At 33.5% G+C, this 21,274-nt stretch overlaps 1 protein-coding gene across 1 annotated transcript in view; it reads left to right on the top strand.

Annotated features, from left to right (window-relative positions):
• Nucleotides 1-21,274, top strand: part of LOC115448976 (serine/threonine-protein phosphatase rdgC) — an 82,050-nt gene that overhangs the window by 34,858 nt on the left and 25,918 nt on the right. The window contains exons 2-3 of the mRNA XM_037441460.1: nt 8,293-8,659; nt 16,512-16,639. Coding sequence (XP_037297357.1) covers nt 8,434-8,659; nt 16,512-16,639 — 354 coding nt within the window. The 5' untranslated portion in view covers nt 8,293-8,433. The remainder of the gene's footprint in view (nt 1-8,292; nt 8,660-16,511; nt 16,640-21,274) is intronic.

Below are 21,274 nucleotides of genomic sequence, written 5' to 3'. Positions count from 1 at the left end.
TCAGTGGCGAAAAATCCACAAATCAAATAATTTACATTGCGAATCACGTACAACCGTTTGCTATGTTTTATGTTTCTAACAAGGGTAGCTCTATTTGGTTTTAGCTGCGTGAAATGTTTTAATGAGATCGAGTACAAATTGCATTACTGCTGATGTTGATATAAATTTCTTGCGTATTTTTTATGTTTTTTACGTTAGTATGGAATAATAAATGCAAATTGAATTAAAACAGTATATTTTATTCCTTAATTTAAGATAAGTAGCACTTAAAAAAAGGTGAGTCAGTAATCCAGAAATTATTTTAAAAGAGGTAAATGTCTAGCTTGACTCTATGACGTAAATAAAGTAAAATGTTAAAGGCTTTTTTGCTCGTATTGCTAGTGCTTTTAAAAAGTCTTTTTAAAGTTTTCAGCTTAAACATTTTTTGTGTTAGTTATTACCACTGCGACTTTATTACGGTGTTTTAGCTTTTAATATGATTTAGTAATCATCTAGTGGTAAAAATTTGACTGTCGAATTAATATATTTGTTACACATATTGTACATACATTTTATTTTTCTACGTTCCTTTTCTATATGAACTTTAATTACCCCAAATCTCATACTCTTTCTTGCGCGCAGTATTCAAGAAAAGGTACAGTTTTTTCAATATTTTATGAACCTGAAGAGTTTGTTTGTTTGAACGCGCTAGTCTCAAGAACTATTTACGTTATTGCTTCAAATAAATAAAATCTTTTAGTGTTGGATAACCCATTTATTGAGTAAGACCCTATAACATCATGCTATATAATAGGCGCGGAGAATCAATGAAAAATGTTGCAATAACGGGTAAAATTTATTCCTTTTGAGAGCTTCCGTTACACGCGCTGGGTAAACGGTTAAAGCTACACAACAATCATGTATGATGGAATTGTTCCTCTGAAAAAGTAAAAAAAAAATATTGTAATACAAAGTCTCCCATTCGCAATTATCTACTTGTCTGAACGTGATAAACTCAAAAACTACCAAACGGATTTCGATGAAATGTAGTATGGAAGTAGTATGAAACCCAGGGAATGACAGGAAAATATATAAGGGGACTTTTATCCTGGAAAAACTAATTCACACGGGCGGAGCTGCGAGTAAAAGGTAGTCGCATACATAGGTAGGAATTTATTGTATGCATTTATAGGTTTAAAGTAGATTAAAAGATAAGATTGAACAAAATATTTTTCTTAAAAGTGATTTACCATATCTTAATTATTCGTAAGCAAGAGGTATTAAAACATTTATTTCACAAAAGTGTAAGTCTATGGTGTATGTCTAATTCGGCAAATAACAGACCACTAATAGCCGATCATCATAAAAAAAGACAGAAGTCATGTAATGACCACTTGAGAGGTGTTAAATATTATTGGAAAGGTGCACAATACAGCTAGGAGATACCAAATTTAACATAATTTTATTAAAGAAAGTTCTTTCAGATTTGCGAAAAAGATTTTCTAACCTTTAATTTATCCGTACAGTTGACTTTGTATTGAGAAAATGGAACGGTGTGTTGCAAAACTGTTGAATGTTGTTCAATTTTAGAAAATGTGAATAGATTTCGAATGAAAAGACGGCGGTGTGTAGACGTCTCTGTTGGTTTCGCATAAATTATAATTTGAAATAAATTCAATGCGCAACAAACGAGATCATTATTTAACCCAGTCGTAATTTTTTGAAGCCACCTTGCATATAAAATATTTGTTTTTGTACCATGAGTGTTTAATTTACAGCGTTCGCTTGACATTAATTTGTACGGGAATACTCGATCGTGGTTGAGTATCATAGTCGCTTAAGTACATTAGCATAAGGAACGACGTTGCGAAATCGGGTGTGGAATTTGTAGACTCCGTATATTATCCGCTGTCTTGCATACGTCGTGGCGAGGCGCGCGCTCTTTGCTCTCTCTCTGCTATTGACACTGCAGCTAGAACTGATTCGTTCGATCGTAGATATATCTGGGAGCTTATGTGACTTGCATTAAACGACTTTCTACAGTAAACTATACATTTTTTTATGGTTATAATATCATCGCATGAACTAAATTGGAAAATTTTAGCAAATATTGTTATATGGTTTGTGGGCGTAAAAGGTTTTTTTTTTATTTATTTAAAGGCTTTGTCGCTCAGCAACTATATCGCCTGATAAAAGAAAATTTTAAAACAGTAGTGTTTTGACAGTGTTGACATAATACTCTTCAAAAGATTGTCACCACAACGTGGTAGATGTTTGAATGTTTTTTTAAATCTTCGCGCCACTTTTCTGGAGGCGATGCATTATGCCGATCAAATTATGTAGGTAAGTTCTTGGAAGTTTGATGAAACTGTGTGCTAATTTTATGATATGTCTGTTGTTAAATAAACTAAAAGTGACTTAGATTTGTTCTCGATGTAAGACTCGATGTAAGACTCGTCTCTTTTATCAGCATAGGACGAATGTAAGCTCAATATTATGTTGACGAATTAGATCTGCGCCTGCTTAACCCTTCGAGGATAAGGGCGCGAGATTCTATTATGTTATTGATAGAATTATGGCGCCTGTCTGACCTATATTAAAACACGATATAATAGACAGATGGCGGCTCGCCGACTCAGGTTAATGGGCGGTTTAAAACGTTGCTTTTAGAAAGCGACAAGGTTGCATCATCTTTTATATCAGGAAAGGACCATTGGACTTCAAATAACGAACATTGGCACCTGCATTATATCCCTATTACGCTGCCTATCCGCCACTTACGTTATACAAACATCTATTGAAAACACTGTTTTTACGACTTTAGTTTAACGTCTAGCGAAGAAAAGCTTCTGGAGTTGCATTTTAAAGTTCATCATATTATCACCACCGCAAATGCCCTTTGGGATAGATTGTCAGTTTATCTTAAAAAGTGTGTCGGTTTTTATGGGCCTGATCAAGCACAGAGAGACAATATTATTATCTTTAAAAAATATTTTTTTTTCTCATAGAAGCATTTCTTCTAATTAGTAATGCGATTGAAAGTAATTGACATATTCTAGACTAGAGTGTATGTTCTATTGTTCTGTGTTGTGACTTACAATGTCTCGAGAGCTTATTATCTAATGTATGTCAGCTAGGTCAGTTCGTCTCAATGCTGAGTCGGTGTCTAGAAATTTAAAAAGACATTTTAAGGATTGTTAGCTATGCTCATTTTTCTTTTATGTCTTTACTAAGATTAGCTTTTCGGGATTTAACATGTTTTGGTTTTTAAATGCGATCCGTTTCAACATAATTTTTGTAAATTACTCTGCAGTTATTTACAATGAAACCGTGAATTTACTATTTACTTCTTAAATTTCGTAAAATGTTAATATGTAGGGTTATTCTAAACGTATACCATAAATAGACCATTTTTACGTTGAGTGCCCTCTATGAAAGAAACCTCGTATCCATATATCCGCTATTTAATACCGAGTGTCCCTTTCAAATTGATTCGACATAAAAGGTTTTGAAAAGTCTTTCAATGCACGAAGGTTTCGTTCAATGGAGACGTTTACAGATACATACATATATTCAATGTTGTTAACTAAAGTTTTAGGAAATGTGAACTTTGTAGGTAATTATAATTAACTATATTCTTTTATAATTTTTAATAGCGGCGATAGCCTAGTTGGGTGTGGAACGGACTGCCGAGACGAATGTCCGCAGGTTCAAATCCCAAGGGCACACACCTCTGACTTTTCTAAAAAATCATGTGTGTATTCTTTGTGAATTTATCGTTCGCTTTAACGGTGAAGGAAAACATCGTGAGGAAACCTGCACATCTGAGAAGTTCTCTATAGGAATTTCGAAGGTGTGTGAAGTCTACCAATCCGCACTAGGCCAGCGTGGTGGACTAAGGCCTAATCCCTCTCAGTAGTAGAGGAGGCCCGTGCTCAGCAGTGGGCAAGTATATAATACATGGCTGATATTATTGTTATATTATTTTGTTTTTTTTTGGCGGCATATTTGGACAGTTAAAAATGAGGCTGTATGTTTGACTTTGGTAATCGTCGAGCAACAGAAATAAGTTGTATGAGAGTATTGATTTGAAAAAAGATAAGTTCCCCGAAGTTGGAATATCAATGCGGGATATGATGATAGATAGTAACTATCCTGTTATGGAACAGATAGCTTGTAATAACCTAACAGCTTTACCTACAATTTTGAATTATAAAATAGATACTTCATGATACTGCATTGCGCTTGTCAACTGCAAGTGTGACCTTGAATACTATGAATGTATGAATATAAATTGTATTTTTAATAGAGTGGCGAAATATTTGTTTTATTTTAATAAAACTAATATGACTAGTAATGCTAGTAGTTTCGTTGACAATGTTTTGAAAACGCATAAAAGTACAATCAACTTTTGATCCAACTTGCTGTTGGTAGGATATATTTCATATCTGCTCGGATTGCGAACACCGTACACAGGTGTTAAAAGCCACCATAGTGGCCCACGTAAGTGTGTCGCGCTCCGGGATCAGACTGCGTATATCCGGTACCAAAAGACTGGCATAACTGTTTTGACTGCCGAGGGGCAATCATCACGTCAGTCGACATTCTGTTGGACCCTACTCCACTTACCATCAGGTGCAGTGGCGCCACTACACCGGGCTAATATAAAAACACGTAATATAAGAGACATTCTATTTTGTGGGTTAAAATGTTCTATAATAATAAATTCTATTGGCTCGTTTCTATTGATCTCATGCTCTATAGAATATATGTATTATGTTTTCAGGTGTAATTTTGTACTGTACAGCGCAAAATTAAATAAGCGTATGAAGTAAAACTGTTTCGTATACCAATGGATTAATTTATATAATTACTGTTGGCAAACATTTCAAGTATTGGTTGGATTGCGTTCTGAAATAATGAACGAATACAATTTCAAAGTAAAATTACGTCTAAATGAAATTTTGTCTGAAGATTCTGAGAGAAATGTTATTTTTATAAATGAGTCAGATCTTTTTTGTTCAGCGTATGTAAATGAGAGGTCATTTACAACTTTTTGCCTTTTCTTTGCATAGAAATGGCAGTGATTGTTGCCCATGACATTGTTAAATCTATATGTTTTTTTACAATTAATCTTTGCCAAAAAGTTTTTATATTTGTTTTCTGTATTATTATTTGTTTTATGTTTGAGTTGTATTACCCTTGCATGTAGTGCAACTGCGCTGTTAATGACATTTTCGTGCACAGATTTGATTAAATAAGCACATAAATCAGCACGAAAGGTATGACAAATACTTTCAACCAAATCAACACACTACATAAACCTCTAGGGAAATAAAGTAAATCGGTCCCGCGACCGACATTCGAACCAGTTGCCTCAGATAAAGCGAGTATAGCAGCCTTTTTGTGATTGCCCTATTTTTGGGATTTTTATGACTGACGTAGACGTTAGCAATAAAGCGTCCATTATTTGATTAACATTCTTTACCAAGAGTCGTAAAGAGGATACTTGTTTAATGTCACGCAGCCCCGCTTACGCTTTTCGCAGATAAGCATGATTTTTTTCATGTTTGTTACAATTAGTTATTAATTTAGTGGTTATAGCGAGAAGTAAAATTAAAATCAATTTAACGCACTTCAAAACTTACAATAATAGTTTGTTTACATTTACATATATACTAAAGAACTATGAACATCAAGGACACTTTCAACTGTATATCTTTAGAAACAGTATACAAAAAAAGTTAAATATACGTACCATATTAGTTTGTGTTCACTTCGTCGTCATTTCTTTTTCTTTATTTTATTGGTGCCAGTAAAGCAATGTTGCACTTTGCATGTCTATCAATAATATATTTGAGTATATATTAAAATAAATGTACGTAATGAATTAGATTTTATGAAATTTGCTTTCATTTATATTTTTGTTCCTATTAATTCTTTAGTTTTATCAAATAATATATACAATGAATGAATAAGACAAACAAAAAAAGGGTGAGATAGAAAAATTCGTAAAAACTCTTTCGTTACGTTAATTTATTTTGATACTTCTGTGTTGAAATAGTTAACGTTACAGCGTTATTTTAAATGTACCTTATTCAAGTCAACAGCTTTGCTGGCATATTATTCTTTCTTTCAAAAGCAAATATTTCATACTACGTTTAATTTTACCCGTAAATATCTCATTCTGAGCATACATAATTCGCACATAGTCTGGTCTGTATTTATAGGACACAGCTTTGCCCTTTTACATCTGTCGGTATTTGGCCTAGTTGTCCGCAACCAGATATTCTTGACGACCTAAATATGCTGTAGATCTTAAACTAGCTTTAGTTTGGACGTTTAAAACCTTTTTGTTTCTTTACTTTATATATTTTTTTTTAAATGATTAAATAGCAAGTGAATTACATGATGAATGTGAATGCGATCAATAAAGAGATAATTTGTGTTTAAAAGTTAGGCAGAGCTGTTGTGAAGGTCCCTATGTCGTAAAGGTCTGTAATTAGTAATTACCACAAGCGTAATCTGTCTTTATGTCTTTGTACGGGAAAGAAAACACTTCGTTAATTGTACTGAATTATCATATCGCATCGCAAATAGCTACGCTATACAGATTTTTGTATTATTTTGAGGTGATTGTGACATCGTTGTTGCTGTTTAAAATATAACCACAGTTATATCTTTCTTCCTTTTTTAATATTGTTTCACTTTAGTATTATTGCATTAGGTAGGATCGATATTCGCGGGTACCGTCGCTTATAATAATTGAGTAAGTTCGGTCTCACCGATATTATATCAGAATATGCTTCGTTTTCCACAGTACGAAGAGCATAAAGATTATTATATAATAATATCTCGATAGTAAAATCCAAGACCTGTCTTGGAAACTGTCAATTTATGGTAATCCTAATTAATATCATTATTAATAGTTCAATAAAAAAGGATCACATTGATTTTCGTGTTTCAAAATTCCAATGGCCATAATTTAATAGAATCTATAATGGCGAACACACATCTAATCAGTGGTACATCGGCCTATTTTAGCGTGCACATCGGCGTCACTGAGGCGTTGCATACGACAGGTGAAAACCGTTGCTAGATTGCTGGAATAGGATCATTAACGGCTATATGCATTTTCGTAGAATAGAATTTTGAAGGCTGTAAAATGAATGTGCAGTTACTTATCAGCTTCAAATAAAGGCCAAATGTATGAATTATAAAGTAGTTAATATCGAATGACTTATTGTCATGTCCATTTAGGGTTGACAGTAAGTTATCATTATGAAATGATTTCTTGTGTAAAATATAGACTATATTTTAACTTAAATTCCATTAAGGTTTCCAAGTATTGCCAACAGACCTCATCTGGTGACCTTAAACAGCTGGAAGTTTAATTTTGAAGTAAGAGGAACGTCAACAAAAGATAAGAAATGTGCTCTTCTATTTACTTCAATCTCAAATTCCACGTCTCTGTTGTAATAGAAATTATATTACTTATCTAGGTACGCTTTCAACTTCATTTACGAACAAGACGCTTGAGTATACAATCATTTTTACAAGATGCCAATTATAATTGAACAAAATGGTTTCACACAAAATTGTTAGTAACATTAAAATATGCGTAAAAACATTTATTTTTCGCTTATTTCAAAATCTTAATATTCTTCTGGAACATATTATGATCATTATTATGTAATTGAGGAACTAGCGGGTATTAATCGCTTACAGAGTCTTGTTTAAACCTCAAAATCACTAAACCCTGAGGTACAAAGTAAAAACTCCCGCTACTACTGCTACGCTTTCCGTCTAATTAAGACCGATACACAGAAATGACAGCGGTTTAAAGCTATAGGTAGTTAATACAAGGAGTAATAGCTTCGTTAGAAAGTTAGTCAACTAAATCATAAAATCTATTACTATAGGTACGGTGGACGCTATCTAGGCTTAAATATTCTATCAACTAGATTCGTATACAGGAGCCTGGAATATCTTATATAGATAATGAATACATACATATAAGAAGCTCTAAAATCCAAAAAATAATTGTTACATAAATAATAAAAAAATAATAAAACACAAGCAATGTACTCTTATTTCCAATTCGTGTTTGTATATTTATATGCACATTACATATTTTTTTAATTGCAAGCTAAGGTAAGACATAAACAAATATACAAAGCAATGTTCAATTTAAATTGGGTAATATCTAAAAAAAAATATTTAATGTGCAATAACAACAAAATACGATATAGATAGTATAGTATTCCACCTCGTTCGTCTTGCAAAACTTAATAATCTTTCTTTATATTGCAGATTCCACCGAGCTGGGTCATGTTTATTCATCTTCACTTGCATCACTGACTCGCCACCATCATTCCGAAGTCGCGTCAGAAGACACCAAGATGTACACGCAAACGAAGAGATAAAAAGTACCACAAGGACAAAAGTCCCACCATGTTCTCCCTTGCTGAGGGGTGTGGTTGCGTCAGCTTTCGAGGGGGGAGACGAACTCGCTCCCAAGCCGATGATTCGTCATCTTGCAGAAGTTCCGAGTTGGAACAAGAAGTGCCAAAGAGGCTCGGAAAGAGGGTACTTAACGGCGAATGCACCATGAAAGCTTTAGCTCCATTCCTGAAGTTTTGGCGAAGGGATGACGTCAGCATGACTAAAGCTGAGAGAAGTAAGTAATTTAACCTGTTATTTATAGAACTGTCTTGGGGTAAGGTGCTGCGTGGTATTTCAACGATTGAGCTTAATGTTGAACTTTATAATGAATATGAAAATGTAAGCACGACAGCTGCTATTTAAAATATTTGTGAGCATTTCAAAAGGTCTTTATATTTTTCTTAGAGTGTAGATTATGTTCATAAATTACCTTTTTACATACTTACATGTAATATTATAAATACGTACCGTTACAGATATGGCTCTCTTCTTTGCAATGTTTCAATAAAATAGAAATATTTAACGTTAATTCCGTACAATTTTCTGAAAGACCAACGAATAGTTGTCACATTTTAAATCCATTATGACTCAAAGCCACAATAAAATACGAAACCTGTCGAACTGGCGCCGCCATTAGAGCTTTTTCGCTTGTATAAAGAAATGTAGCGCAGGCTTAGATCTTTTCTCCCGCTAACACCCGGATTTACGTTCAATGTTCTAAACTGGATGGTTTTAGAAATCGAATAGCGGTGCTTTCGAAGAAACTATTTGCTATTTATTGCCGACTGTAGCCGTTTTATAAGGAATCTACTATAAACGAAATAAGTAGTAAAAATTATATGTTAGAAATATAAAACGGTATGGTTAATGTTTATTCTGAAAACAAACAAGTTTTAAAGCACTAATTTTAGTAAGTTAGAGACGGGTTTTTGAATTCTAAAAACACTTCGAATAAACAGTATGTAGAATAATTAAAGGGAAATATCACGCAGTAGTATGTTATAAAGATACCGAATGTTCTACACTATGGGTGATTACGCAATCCGCATCGAACCGAAGCCATCCTTGACAAATCAGCCCCGTGTAATGTATGGGTTTGAACTTTCATGAATCCTTAGGATCGGAGCAGAATAATTAATTTCTTTATGGGGCGCGATAAATTAGATTACAGCTTTAATATTATGTACAATAAAGCTATTTCTGAGTATTAGTAATAGATGCAAATCTGCAACCATGAATTGTCTGAATACCAATAGTTGGGTACCTTATGAATTTTGATTTTACATAGAATAGAATAATATACGTCCGTTTATAAATTAACATAAGACGTGTAACCTTAAGTGCTTAGCCCTTAGGGGACAATGTTAAATGGCAAGGATCCGAATTTCTGATTCTATTATTTGTATAGTTTGTGTATAACAATTACAATTTACACAATATATTATGGAAATTCCAACAATAGTTGTGGAAAATTTTCATTATACTGGAATAATTATTACACTAAAAAGAAAAATGTCTGACAGTGACATTCGCTATTGTGTGGCGCAAGGCATTCATTAAATAGGGTAACTTGTTAAATGTATAACGCAAGCATTGTTACTACCAACCTAACAAGTTTTATCCAATTGTCGACTTCGAAATTGATAACCTGAATTGGTTAGTAGAGCAGCGATGTTTATTTTATTTATACCACAACCACCGCTTTGTTTTTATTTATTAGCATTGTCATACTGTACATATTAACATTGGTACGTATAAATTAAATGTAGCAAAGATTGGCGGTCGTAACATACGTCTTAAAATTTTTAAGAGACGAGAGACATCTTTGGCTATTTACCGAAAATCCATTTAATTGACTAGAAGGAAACTTACCTTTATTAGCTAAGTGCTATATGTATAGGTATATGGTACGTATATCTAACACGATACTGTATTATTTTTCTTAATAAAACCCATAACATAAATCAAGTTTATGTAGAGAGACTGTTACACTGTTACATTTTAACAGTCTCTCTACATAAACTTGATTTATGTAGAGAGAGAGAGACTGTTTACATTTTATATACTTAGTCTGGCCATAAATACTGTTACACTTAATTATAAAAAAATATTACATTTGAATTTCGAATCTGTCATTTTTATACGATTGTTCATTGTGTTTTCTCATTTTGGCGCCAATACATTGTAAAATATTTTGCGATATTAAAATGGTGTGGGGTGATAAAGAGAACCGAATCGCTGTGATAGCATTACACAAAGTAGGTATGGAGCCAAATGCAATTTTAAAACTCTCCATACACTTGGTATTAGTAAAATGTTTGTGTACCGGGCTATTAATAGGTACAATGAGACCTCCTCTGTTTGTGACAGAAAAGATCTGGCCGTCCACGTAGTGTTCGTACGAAAAAGGTGGTCAAAGCAGTAAGGGAAAGAATTCGAAGAAATCCTGTCCGAAAGCAAAAGATTTTATCTCGGGAAATGAAGATAGCACCTAGAACCATGTCGCGTATTTTAAAAGATGACTTAGGACTTGCAGCCTATAAGAGACGCACTGGCCATTTCTTAACTGATAATTTAAAGAAGAATAGGGTGGTAAAATCGAAACAACTACTGAAGCGGTACGCAAAGGGAGGTCACAGAAAAATTTTGTTTACGGATGAGAAAATTTTTACAATTGAGCAACATTTTAACAAACAAAATGACCGTATTTATGCTCAAAGCTCTAAGGAAGCTTCCCAATTAGTCGACAGAGTGCAACGTGGACATTATCCGACTTCAGTGATGGTTTGGTGGGGTGTTAGCTATGAAGGAGTGACTGAGCCATATTTTTGTGAAAAGGTATCAAAACATCGGCACAAGTGTATCAAGATACCATTCTTGAGAAGGTAGTTAAGCCCCTTAACATCACCATGTTCAATAACCAAGTATGGTCCTTCCAGCAAGACTCGGCGCCGGGTCATAAAGCTCGGTCCACGCAGTCTTGGTTGGAATCGAACGTTTCGGACTTCATCAGAGCTGAAGACTGGCCGTCGTCTAGTCCCGATCTTAATCCGCTGGATTATGATTTGTGGTCAGTTTTAGAGAGTACAGCTTGCTCTAAACGCCATGATAATTTGGAGTCCCTAAAACAATCTATACGATTGGCAGTGAAGAATTTTCCCATGGAAAGAGTGCGTGCTTCTATTGATAACTGGCCTCATCGTTTAAAGGACTGTATTGCAGCCAATGGAGACCACTTCGAATAAGCTTTTATATTTTTAATTGTTTTATATTTATGTATTAAACTGACACACTGTAAAAGTAATAAATGTTATTTGCAGTTAACAATTTTCTTTTTTCTTTATTACAATATTTATGGCAAGACTAGGTATATCGATACAATGGTATCGAATTATATAGAAATGTGGTGATGTAGACGAATCCATTCCCTTAATAATTTGGAAATGTTAGAATTATTCAGAGTATCAAATCTTTCATAGGAGGCTCACATACCTATAACTACGAGGTATGGTTTTCTTATTGTTCCCACATTACTGTCAGTAAATTGTATTATCTCTGCTAAAGGGTTATTCAGGGTAGACAGTTGCCTGAGATATTGGATACCTTTCCATTTAATATCTACAAGAAATAGGATTTAGGCAATCTGATTAAGAGTGAAATAGTTATACTATGGTTTTATTATTTAATATTTTAAAACGGTTAGAGTAAAAGCATACTCAGAATGGTGAGAAAGACGTGGATTATTACAATGTACACCATAGACAATATAATTTACTTTTTAATTGTTTATAACCAAAAAAGGAGTGTTAGCGTTGAGTGGTGGCCGTAGATGCTCCTGATAGTAGACGCAGATAAAGTTATGCCAATTTCAATGCAGATGTATTCCTGTATGTTGGGAATGAATACGGGTTAAATTGGCGGGTATCTTGTTATAACGCAATATAATGGACTATAAATTACACTTTTATCGTGTAACATAATACTTAAATTAAGTTATTTTTATTAAACTAAAACGTTTCTTCATTGTTCGAGGACCACTGGACGTAACTTGATTACCCGCACTCGACTCGCACTACGGACCGACATATTACACTTTTCACGTGCGTTTTCTCGCCTGGGCTGTTACTCTTGCCCAGATTTAATTAAAAAGCAGGGTGTTGCGCAGCGTGTGACGTCGACGGCGGTTGTAGAATTGCATGCGGCAAAATGCTGTTGGCTGGTGTAAGCATTTTAGTCGGTTTGTCTGCGGCTGCTCTGGGAGCCAATATAGTATTAGACAAAATGGTTCTCACGATTATTTTTAAACACCCTTTTTATGACTAATATCTTAAAGCAATTGTATTTTTTTTAAATTCTAAATACATAAGCTTATTTGCAGTGCAGTGCAATTATATACGACTTCTAGTAAACAGCAATTTGTGGGATTAAAAAAACATGGAACATGATGGATGCATGTATTAGTAGTGCACACTGTTTGGTCGTGGTACAGTCATTAATTTTCACGTCTTTATCGTAACTCAGTAAATATTAAAATTTGGATCTACCTGGCCGAGCATTGTGGTAGTCGTTCATCTGTTAATCTACTAAATGGTAAGGGTGTAAATCTACGACAGCTATTAAAAATAAATAAAAGTGCGCTGAAGACACACAAATTACTATACATTTTTATGTTTTCTTTTACGACTAACACTAACCCAGTGTTCGTTTTGAGAAGCCACATCGAATGAGATAGTTAAGAATGATCTATTGAGACGAAATTGCAAAATTAATATTTAAGAAATACTGTCATTTGTTCCAAATGTAATAGGAAATTCGACGAAATATTATCTACTTATTAATCGTAGTGTTACCATTTAAAAGTTTTTTTGTTATTGTGTGCATTGTGTTGCTAAGAGCTAGATTCATATTTTAGATGCTCGACGTTTGTATATAACTATAATTTACATGCATATTTTGCATTGACCTACATTAAATAATGACTGTCCGACCACGCTGCAGTCGCTAATCAATCTCCACTATAGTAAAAGTCTAGTTTAAACACTATAACATAACCGTTTTTTAACTGCAAGGTTTATACCTTAAGAGGCATAAAACCTTGGTGGTTAATTACGGTCTCAACTGGAAATAAGTTTCAAAGTCCTGCCAATATCCAATTAATTAAGCGATCGACATGCTTTTACTCGGAAATGATAGGCAATGGAATTAGGAAGTGAATCGGAACAATTTTAAGCAGTTTAGACGTGTGTGGCGAGCAAAGTCACTTTCTCATATTTTATTTGACACAAAACAATTATTTATTAAATATACAGTTAGTGGATTAGATATAATTACTATAGGATTAAGTTTAAAAGTTTTTATGATATGCAAATTGCGGCGGGGCTCGCGGTACCTGAGAGGCCTTATTTTTTTACAATAATTGAATTGAAACAGGTAATTAATACAAAAAACTAGGGCATAACACTAAGTATTCGATTATTTTGAATCAAGGAAATCCGCAATGAGGATACGCGAAATATTTAGATCGAATCAATTCCACTCGACGTGTACATTACAAATACACTGAAATTTTATAAAGGTATAGCCATGTTCAATACAGTTAGTTGGTCCAATATTCGCGCTTGTGTATTCATTTACCACCAACGTTAAATTAAACGCGGGGACTAGTTTTCGCATAGTATTTATAACTCTCTACAATACATTTGATACAAAAGCATAGGGTCATTGTCGGAAAATATAATGGAATTAAAAGCGGTATTATGTCAGTGCTTCAATTTATCGCCACGTAATATTAATTTAGTTAAAGACTATGTAAATAACGAAGAAAATATTTATGTTACATTTTGCACTAAGGTGGGGAGTACATTTATTTGGTAACATTTAGCAGAATTTTATTTGACTTCATCTGAGGGTATAAATACGTAAGAAATTGACAATTCATTTGGATGCCCGAGCAAAGACATTCATTATTATTCATAGCAAAGATTATATAAGATGTGATTTGAATAAATTAGTTTATTGGTTTAATGTTTGAAATATCCCACGTATGTAAAAGGATCTGATTCCGGTGCAACTTTAAAATAAACTTCTTTATAAAGAACATTAAGTAATAACATATTTTGAAAAGACTAGGCTTGAAAAATCTAGAAGTACTTAAATTAAGAATAAAATGAAATAAGAGTATGAAAAAAGGGACTGTTTAAACCGTGTAAAATATTTTTTCCATTTCTGCAATTGTTTAATGAATATATAAACTATAACGAAAAATATCTGCGACCTACAATCAATTGTCTATTGTATCGTAGGTTCGAATATATATATTTCAAGTAAATGATAACTAACTACGCAAGTAGCCACAAAAGATTTATTATCAGTTGAGATAAAATGTCCTTTAGACAAAGGGCCTTTTAAAAGCTATCTTCATGCGGGCGTAACCTATTATCACGATCGAACGGAATAAAATGTGAAAATGATTCTTTGGACTACCGCTACGAGTCTGATATTCTGTATTTTATTCTACATTTGTATCAGTGTACGTGCGAATGCCTTTACCCTAACACTGACTGAGATTAATAATATACTGGCACACGTACAGTGTACGCGCGGTACATTTATCGCTAGTAGTCGCTCGGGATGTATTACTTTTATTTTGTTGGTGATGTGAGTTGCAAGAAATTATCATAAAGGGTTAATGCTGTAATATAAAAATACACATTAGCAGATAAAAGTTTATATGTTTAATTATTAACATTATCAAAGGTGAAATGGTCATATCAATTAAGAAGATACAAAATTTAATGAAGCACGAGCAAATGCAGGAGTTTTAAAAGTTTCTGAAACTCACTGGAACTCCTTAATGTACTCATTAAATTGGTAATATGATGATTACCGGATCTTATCTGCAAGTGCGAACTTTCTAGGCGCGGAAGTATTTAGTTCATTTTGCAAGACTAACATGTTTCACACCGTTAATATGCGGAACAGAATGATATCGTCGTGTTGATTACATTGGCATCTTCTTTCTTGTGTCCATAGCCGCTCTAATCCACGCATTGTAATTTGTAGCTTTCATTATGAAAACATATTATTATCTAGAGGTATGTCAAGTCTATTAATGCAGTCATATTTTAGAAGGATAACATAATCTGCGTATCTACACGAACTCCAACAGACTATTATATTGCAAAATTTTCTCTCGTAGCCGAATAATAATTTGGTGGTAGATTGATCAATAGTCTCTAGGGATTTATCGAAGCCCACATTCATCTATTTGCAAAGGCATTTTATCACCACTCCTTTATCTTGCTCGATAATCGAAAGTTAGGTCTTTAATCGTAGCCCCAGGTGTGTTGACTTACCCTTCGCTCTGACAAGTTACACATTTCATAGTTTTCATATTGAGAAAATACTGAGCTTAGAATTTGTTCCACGATTTTTCTTAAATAAATATTTCAGGGAACGATTTACTCATTTTATTTTAACTTATCACGTTTATTTTTGGTTTTTCATAGTTAGAGCGATCACAAGTTCCTTTTTTTTTCAAATCGTGTACCTAATGATTTGTTAGTCGATTCCTCACAATAGCAGTACTGGATTTCTTTTACTTAGCTGTTTAACTGCTACATCCAACTAGTGGCAACATTAATAATGAAAAACAAAAATTGGTTTTGCCGCTCAAGCACCGCAACGCCGTGTGCTAATCGAATATTTTTTTGGGTTGAGACGAATAAAATGAAATGCGGCAGTGCTCTTAATGGAAATTGTGCTATTTAACGAAGTGCTATTCAACCTAACTTTCATACTCCCGAACCGAATTTTCCAGCTGACAGAACTTATTTATAATTAAGTTATATATTCTGCTTCTTGGATACAAGTTATATTGAAATGGCGTGTATATGCGTACGTATAAGCAAGTATATGACTAACAGATGCCCGTGGAAGAGCATTCGTTTGAATATAGCCTCGTTGGTTTCGTCCGTAATTTGATATCGTTTGAATTTGTCCTCTTTTCCGAACGTAACTACATTTTACTATTTGTAGTTTGGACACAAAGGGTTAATAGATTCGGTAACGTTTTTAATTGTTTGCAGCCATGAAAGCGGCCATCCTGATTCAGCAGTGGTATAGAAGATACTTAGCGCGTATGGAGGTTCGTAGGAGGTACACTTGGACCATATTCCAGAACATCGAGTACGCTGGCGAACAAGATCAAGTCAAGGTAGGCATTCGCTTAGTTATCATTGAAGTTTGTTGGAATGTAATCCTTAACCCTATTTGGAATCGTAATTTACGAACCCAGTCCAGTCCTAAAAAGTTTATTAAACTGTCACCTAGATTTTTGGTATCTAAAAAATAAATAAATAAAATAAAAATAAAAAAGCCTCATTATTCCTTGTATTATTACAGGATTATCTTATTACTAATAGGTGTGTTATTTTGTTAGTTAAGGTTAAATTGATGGTTAGTTTTGTTAGGTTTCTTTTATGCAAGGACTCTCTTATTGGATAAAGGCCTCCTCCAAAGATGCCCATCTTTCTCGGTCTTGTTGTTGTTATGCTATCGTACAACATCTATAGACAAAATATTAAAAATAAAATATTTAAGATCCCAACGCCACCGAAAGGACAGGCGGAAACTTGAACGGCGTCCTCTTGACATTGTAAAAGAAAGTGCACGAACTGCTTTCAAAGTCGAAGCGATTGAGCAGGAAACGGGTTCCAACAGAATCCGGAACAATAGCGACTTGGAAAATAAAAGGGATATTAATTAGAATTTTAACGTCTCTTCTTGTCTGTTTATTACATATATAAATCTCGCTTCGCGTAGGCGGGGGCGCAGTTAGCGTATAGTTTGTCCATTGCTAGATATTATGGTTAAAGGCAAGCGTGTCCGTGTATCAATCACAAAATTCAATTGAGAGAAACTCAATTATGTAAAATGATTTCTTATGTTTACGCGAATGTTAGACATTGAAATAAAAACTATTTAATGGATTTTATCGCGGTTTTTTATATTATTATTTTTCCCGACGTTTCGAAGATTTTGCAGCCTTCATGGTCACGGGGGGACTGAGGTGTTGTTCATCCGTAAAGTCAAAGTTACAATATCTACCTACATTTTTCAAATATACAACTTTTTTTTAAAATTTTAGCTGTTGACGGTTCGATCTACGCAGAATGAGCTCAAGTATGTAAGTTTGAAATGAAAAATTCACATCTTTCGATTACCCGGCCTAAGAATATCATTTTTAATCTCAGAGTCCCAGAGTGAGTCTCAGACTGTTTTTTTACAATTAAAAATACACAACAGGTGTAAAGCTTAAGACTTGAAAAAACAAATAAAACTCAAAAAATTTCAATTCGACGAAATTGTTTCGCGTTAATTCCTACGCATAACGATAAAAAATTGATTGTTTGTTATTCAATCAAGCCATGACTGCAAGTGCTTTGTTTATGGCACGTTAACTCTCAAACGCGGAGTATATTTTATATCACGGTTGTAAATCCGTTACAATAAGATGATCACAACCCACACAATACTCTCAAATGGCACCTATGAGAATAAATAATGTTACAAACTTTATTTACAACGGACGCGGATGGGACTGGGGGAAGGCAATTATGTATGTTCTGCCAATTACGACCACGTTCTAGTTTCTCCACACATTATGGGAGTTAGTGTACAAATGGATGTTTTCACTACGCGAGACTGAGCTTCACTGTCGAGCTAGTTTTAGGATTACAATAGGACAAAGTGTATTGTTCAAAACTTTAACATACACGTAAAAAAGTATTTTAAACTGGTCAGTTGCTACTTGGTATGGGTTAAAACAAATATAATTCCAATGTCAGAATCAGGCCGTTCTTCTTGTTACTACCTATGTCCCAAAGCTCATTAGTGTGTGGAATGAATGAATCCTGTTCTAGTTGAAATTCGGCAATTAGCCAGGTACGCAGGAGATAGCGTACAAGTTTAGGCGCAAAACACAGGTGCACTCTCTGTTTCTACCCGTTAGTCCGTAATTTGACGTGACCGTAGAGAGATCGGGGACAGGACCAACGGATTTTCATGCTTTCCAAGGCACGGCGGTATCATACCTGGCGGTGTTGGAAGTGGTACTTCCTGACTCCGGGCTGCGAAGGAGTAATTTGTAACATGAGCAAACCCAGTAACATTATTTTTTGGCACGACCCGGTATTCGAACCCAGGACCTTAGCGTGACCGCGTGCGCATTACAACGACACCACGGAGGCAGTGAAATGCAGTGTGTTAATGCTAAAATAACGTGAGCCGTATTTCGTGCTTATATCTTAAATTTTCTTGTTTTCTGGAAAGAGCGAAAGAAAACTGTTTCAGTGTATTTGCATCGCTTAATTTCATGTGAGCAATTAATAATCTCATTGTTTCGTAAAATAAAGCTTAGTAGCCTTAAAACTTTCATCAAATATTAACCAACTTCTAAATCGAATTCAAGTTTTCACAGCCTAGAGGATGGAATGTTACCTAACCAATAACTCGATTTTAGGTTTCTTCAACCTAATAACAAGGTTCTGTATACTTGAATATTTAATTAAAGTTTACTGAACTAGAACCTAGCTATGTTTGTTTAATTTAACTAATTTATTATACTGATTGGGTAAACGTAAAATGTTTTGGTATTATAAATTTAATTAAATAGAAGAAGGACTGACTTACCTACACTTCAGATGATTAAATTTAACATTCATTAATATTAAATTTGTCTTTGTGGCCGTGGGTCCCAACCGCCGAGGTTTTAAAATAATTTACAATGTTTTGATAGTAAAGGTTTTGATTTATGTGTTTGTAGAGCAATTTAACACGCAGAAAATGGTTTAAAATACAGTCATAAGATAATAATTTTGAAGAAACGTGTTTTATAAAAAAAGCCGTAAATCGTTTTATTATAATTATAAATTATTAGATTAGAGAAGAGAAGATTAAAGAATTATTATACATGGGTATTAGGTGACTTTCTTGCATAACAATGTCGTGATAAATTATGTTAAAGATGCCATGACCGTTGCTTTAATATATTAATTGGAAATGATGTTCTTGGCTTCCCCCTTATGAAATGTCTTTCTTGCTAAAGCAGTCCCGAAAACACTATAGCGATTCATGACGGTGAGGAGTGTGAGGCCAGCACTATACAAAAATCAGATAAAATTAAATTGTTTCCCATGGGAATTAATTACCGGGATAAGAACTAACCTATGTATTCATTGAAGACAGGGGTTAGCCATGTGCCAAATTTTAGCCATATTCGTAATGCTGTTTCTGTGTTTACTTCGAACAAACATCCAAATACTTTATTAACTCTCGTATTTGTAATATTAGTAAAATAAAATAGTTTAAAGAAAAATAAAATGAGTGAAATAATAAAATAAGTTTTAGACCAACATCTAAATTTGACAAAGCAGTTCACAATGTGATCTTTTAAGATTAGTTATTTATTTTTACATCTTATAAATCTTATAAGAGGTAACAAATAATTTTTGCACATAATGCACATGCACTACATATAATTTTTGCCTAAGAATTTTCCTGGCTTGAACACTGTATGGAAATTCCAGTATAATCCAAATATAAAAGGTATACTGTCGTATAAGGTAGTGAAGTTGCATTTTTTAAACTAATTTGTCTATAACGTATAATAAATGGTCGGTAAGTGGCTTAAATAATTCGTTCTACAATTAAATGTACATTAAAGTGAATACGCCTTGTCTACTCTATTTATAAATACATTTAGTCATAATAATAAATGCATGGTTATAAATATGTTTTAACCTTAGGAGACCTTAGTTATTTATATACCTGCTTTGGACTTTTATGAAATAATTGCATGTCTACCGAAGCCCCTAAGAGGACTTAATTGTACTAGTATAAAGATTTTTAATGTAATTAGTGAGTGACTTAATTTTTTAATAAAGGTTTTTGTTATTGTGATTCGAAACGGAAATATTATCATGGGTTTAAAACAATTGCCTCACAACAATAGGGACAATGGATTTCGATTAAGTCTATCCTTCAAATAAATAATTTTTAAGGGTCTGTAATTTTGTAACAAAAGTTTTTCATAAACTCATAACACGGTTTTTCGTAGGTCACCGCACCGTAAACAAGCATTTTATATTATGGTTGTCGCCTTGACATTATAAATTGGTAATTTTTAAGTTTGGAATTTATTGAGTTTTTTTTAGAGTTTATGTATATTGTAATTTCTTTCGAATCTTACAATGTTTTTATCAGCTGACATTCTCTTTAATATTGGCAGTATGATCGCAAAAATTGAATATTTTATCTTAATTTAAGTATTTTTAAAAGTAAAATTATAACTTTCTACTTTCTTTCTTCATATAAACTCTATGTATTCCGAATATTACACTACTAAGTAAACGCAAAATGTTTAAAACTCGGTTCAAAGTTTCCTCTTCACATATTAATATGTTACGGCGTACTAGTTAAAAATGAGTTTTTAATCTCTGAAGGATCGAAGATTTAAAACTCTTAAGTAGCTCTCCGAGACGTATTATGAGTTAGTTACTCCGCATTAAATCTTTATTAAGAGAACATTAACTATTGTTAGTTATATGCTTCTTTATTACTGTTTTTGACGTTATTGATGTTTAATTTTCGACATATAAATAACGTTATTTATGTATGGGGTGGACGGAGGCCAAATGGTCGGCTATGCTTAATGGAGCTAATTTCCGTCCTTAGATTTGATGGATACGAGCCCATCGTTATATTGTTACTAACAGTACACATTAATTCTAGTAGTCTACATAAATAAATAAAAGTAAATGTTTGTCTTTTATCTGAGTTAATGATTAAA

This window comes from Manduca sexta, chromosome 22 (genome assembly GCF_014839805.1).
Source record: "Manduca sexta isolate Smith_Timp_Sample1 chromosome 22, JHU_Msex_v1.0, whole genome shotgun sequence".
In the NCBI taxonomy this organism is placed as follows: domain Eukaryota; kingdom Metazoa; phylum Arthropoda; class Insecta; order Lepidoptera; family Sphingidae; genus Manduca; species Manduca sexta.
This window is presented reverse-complemented; position numbering and strand designations above follow the sequence as displayed.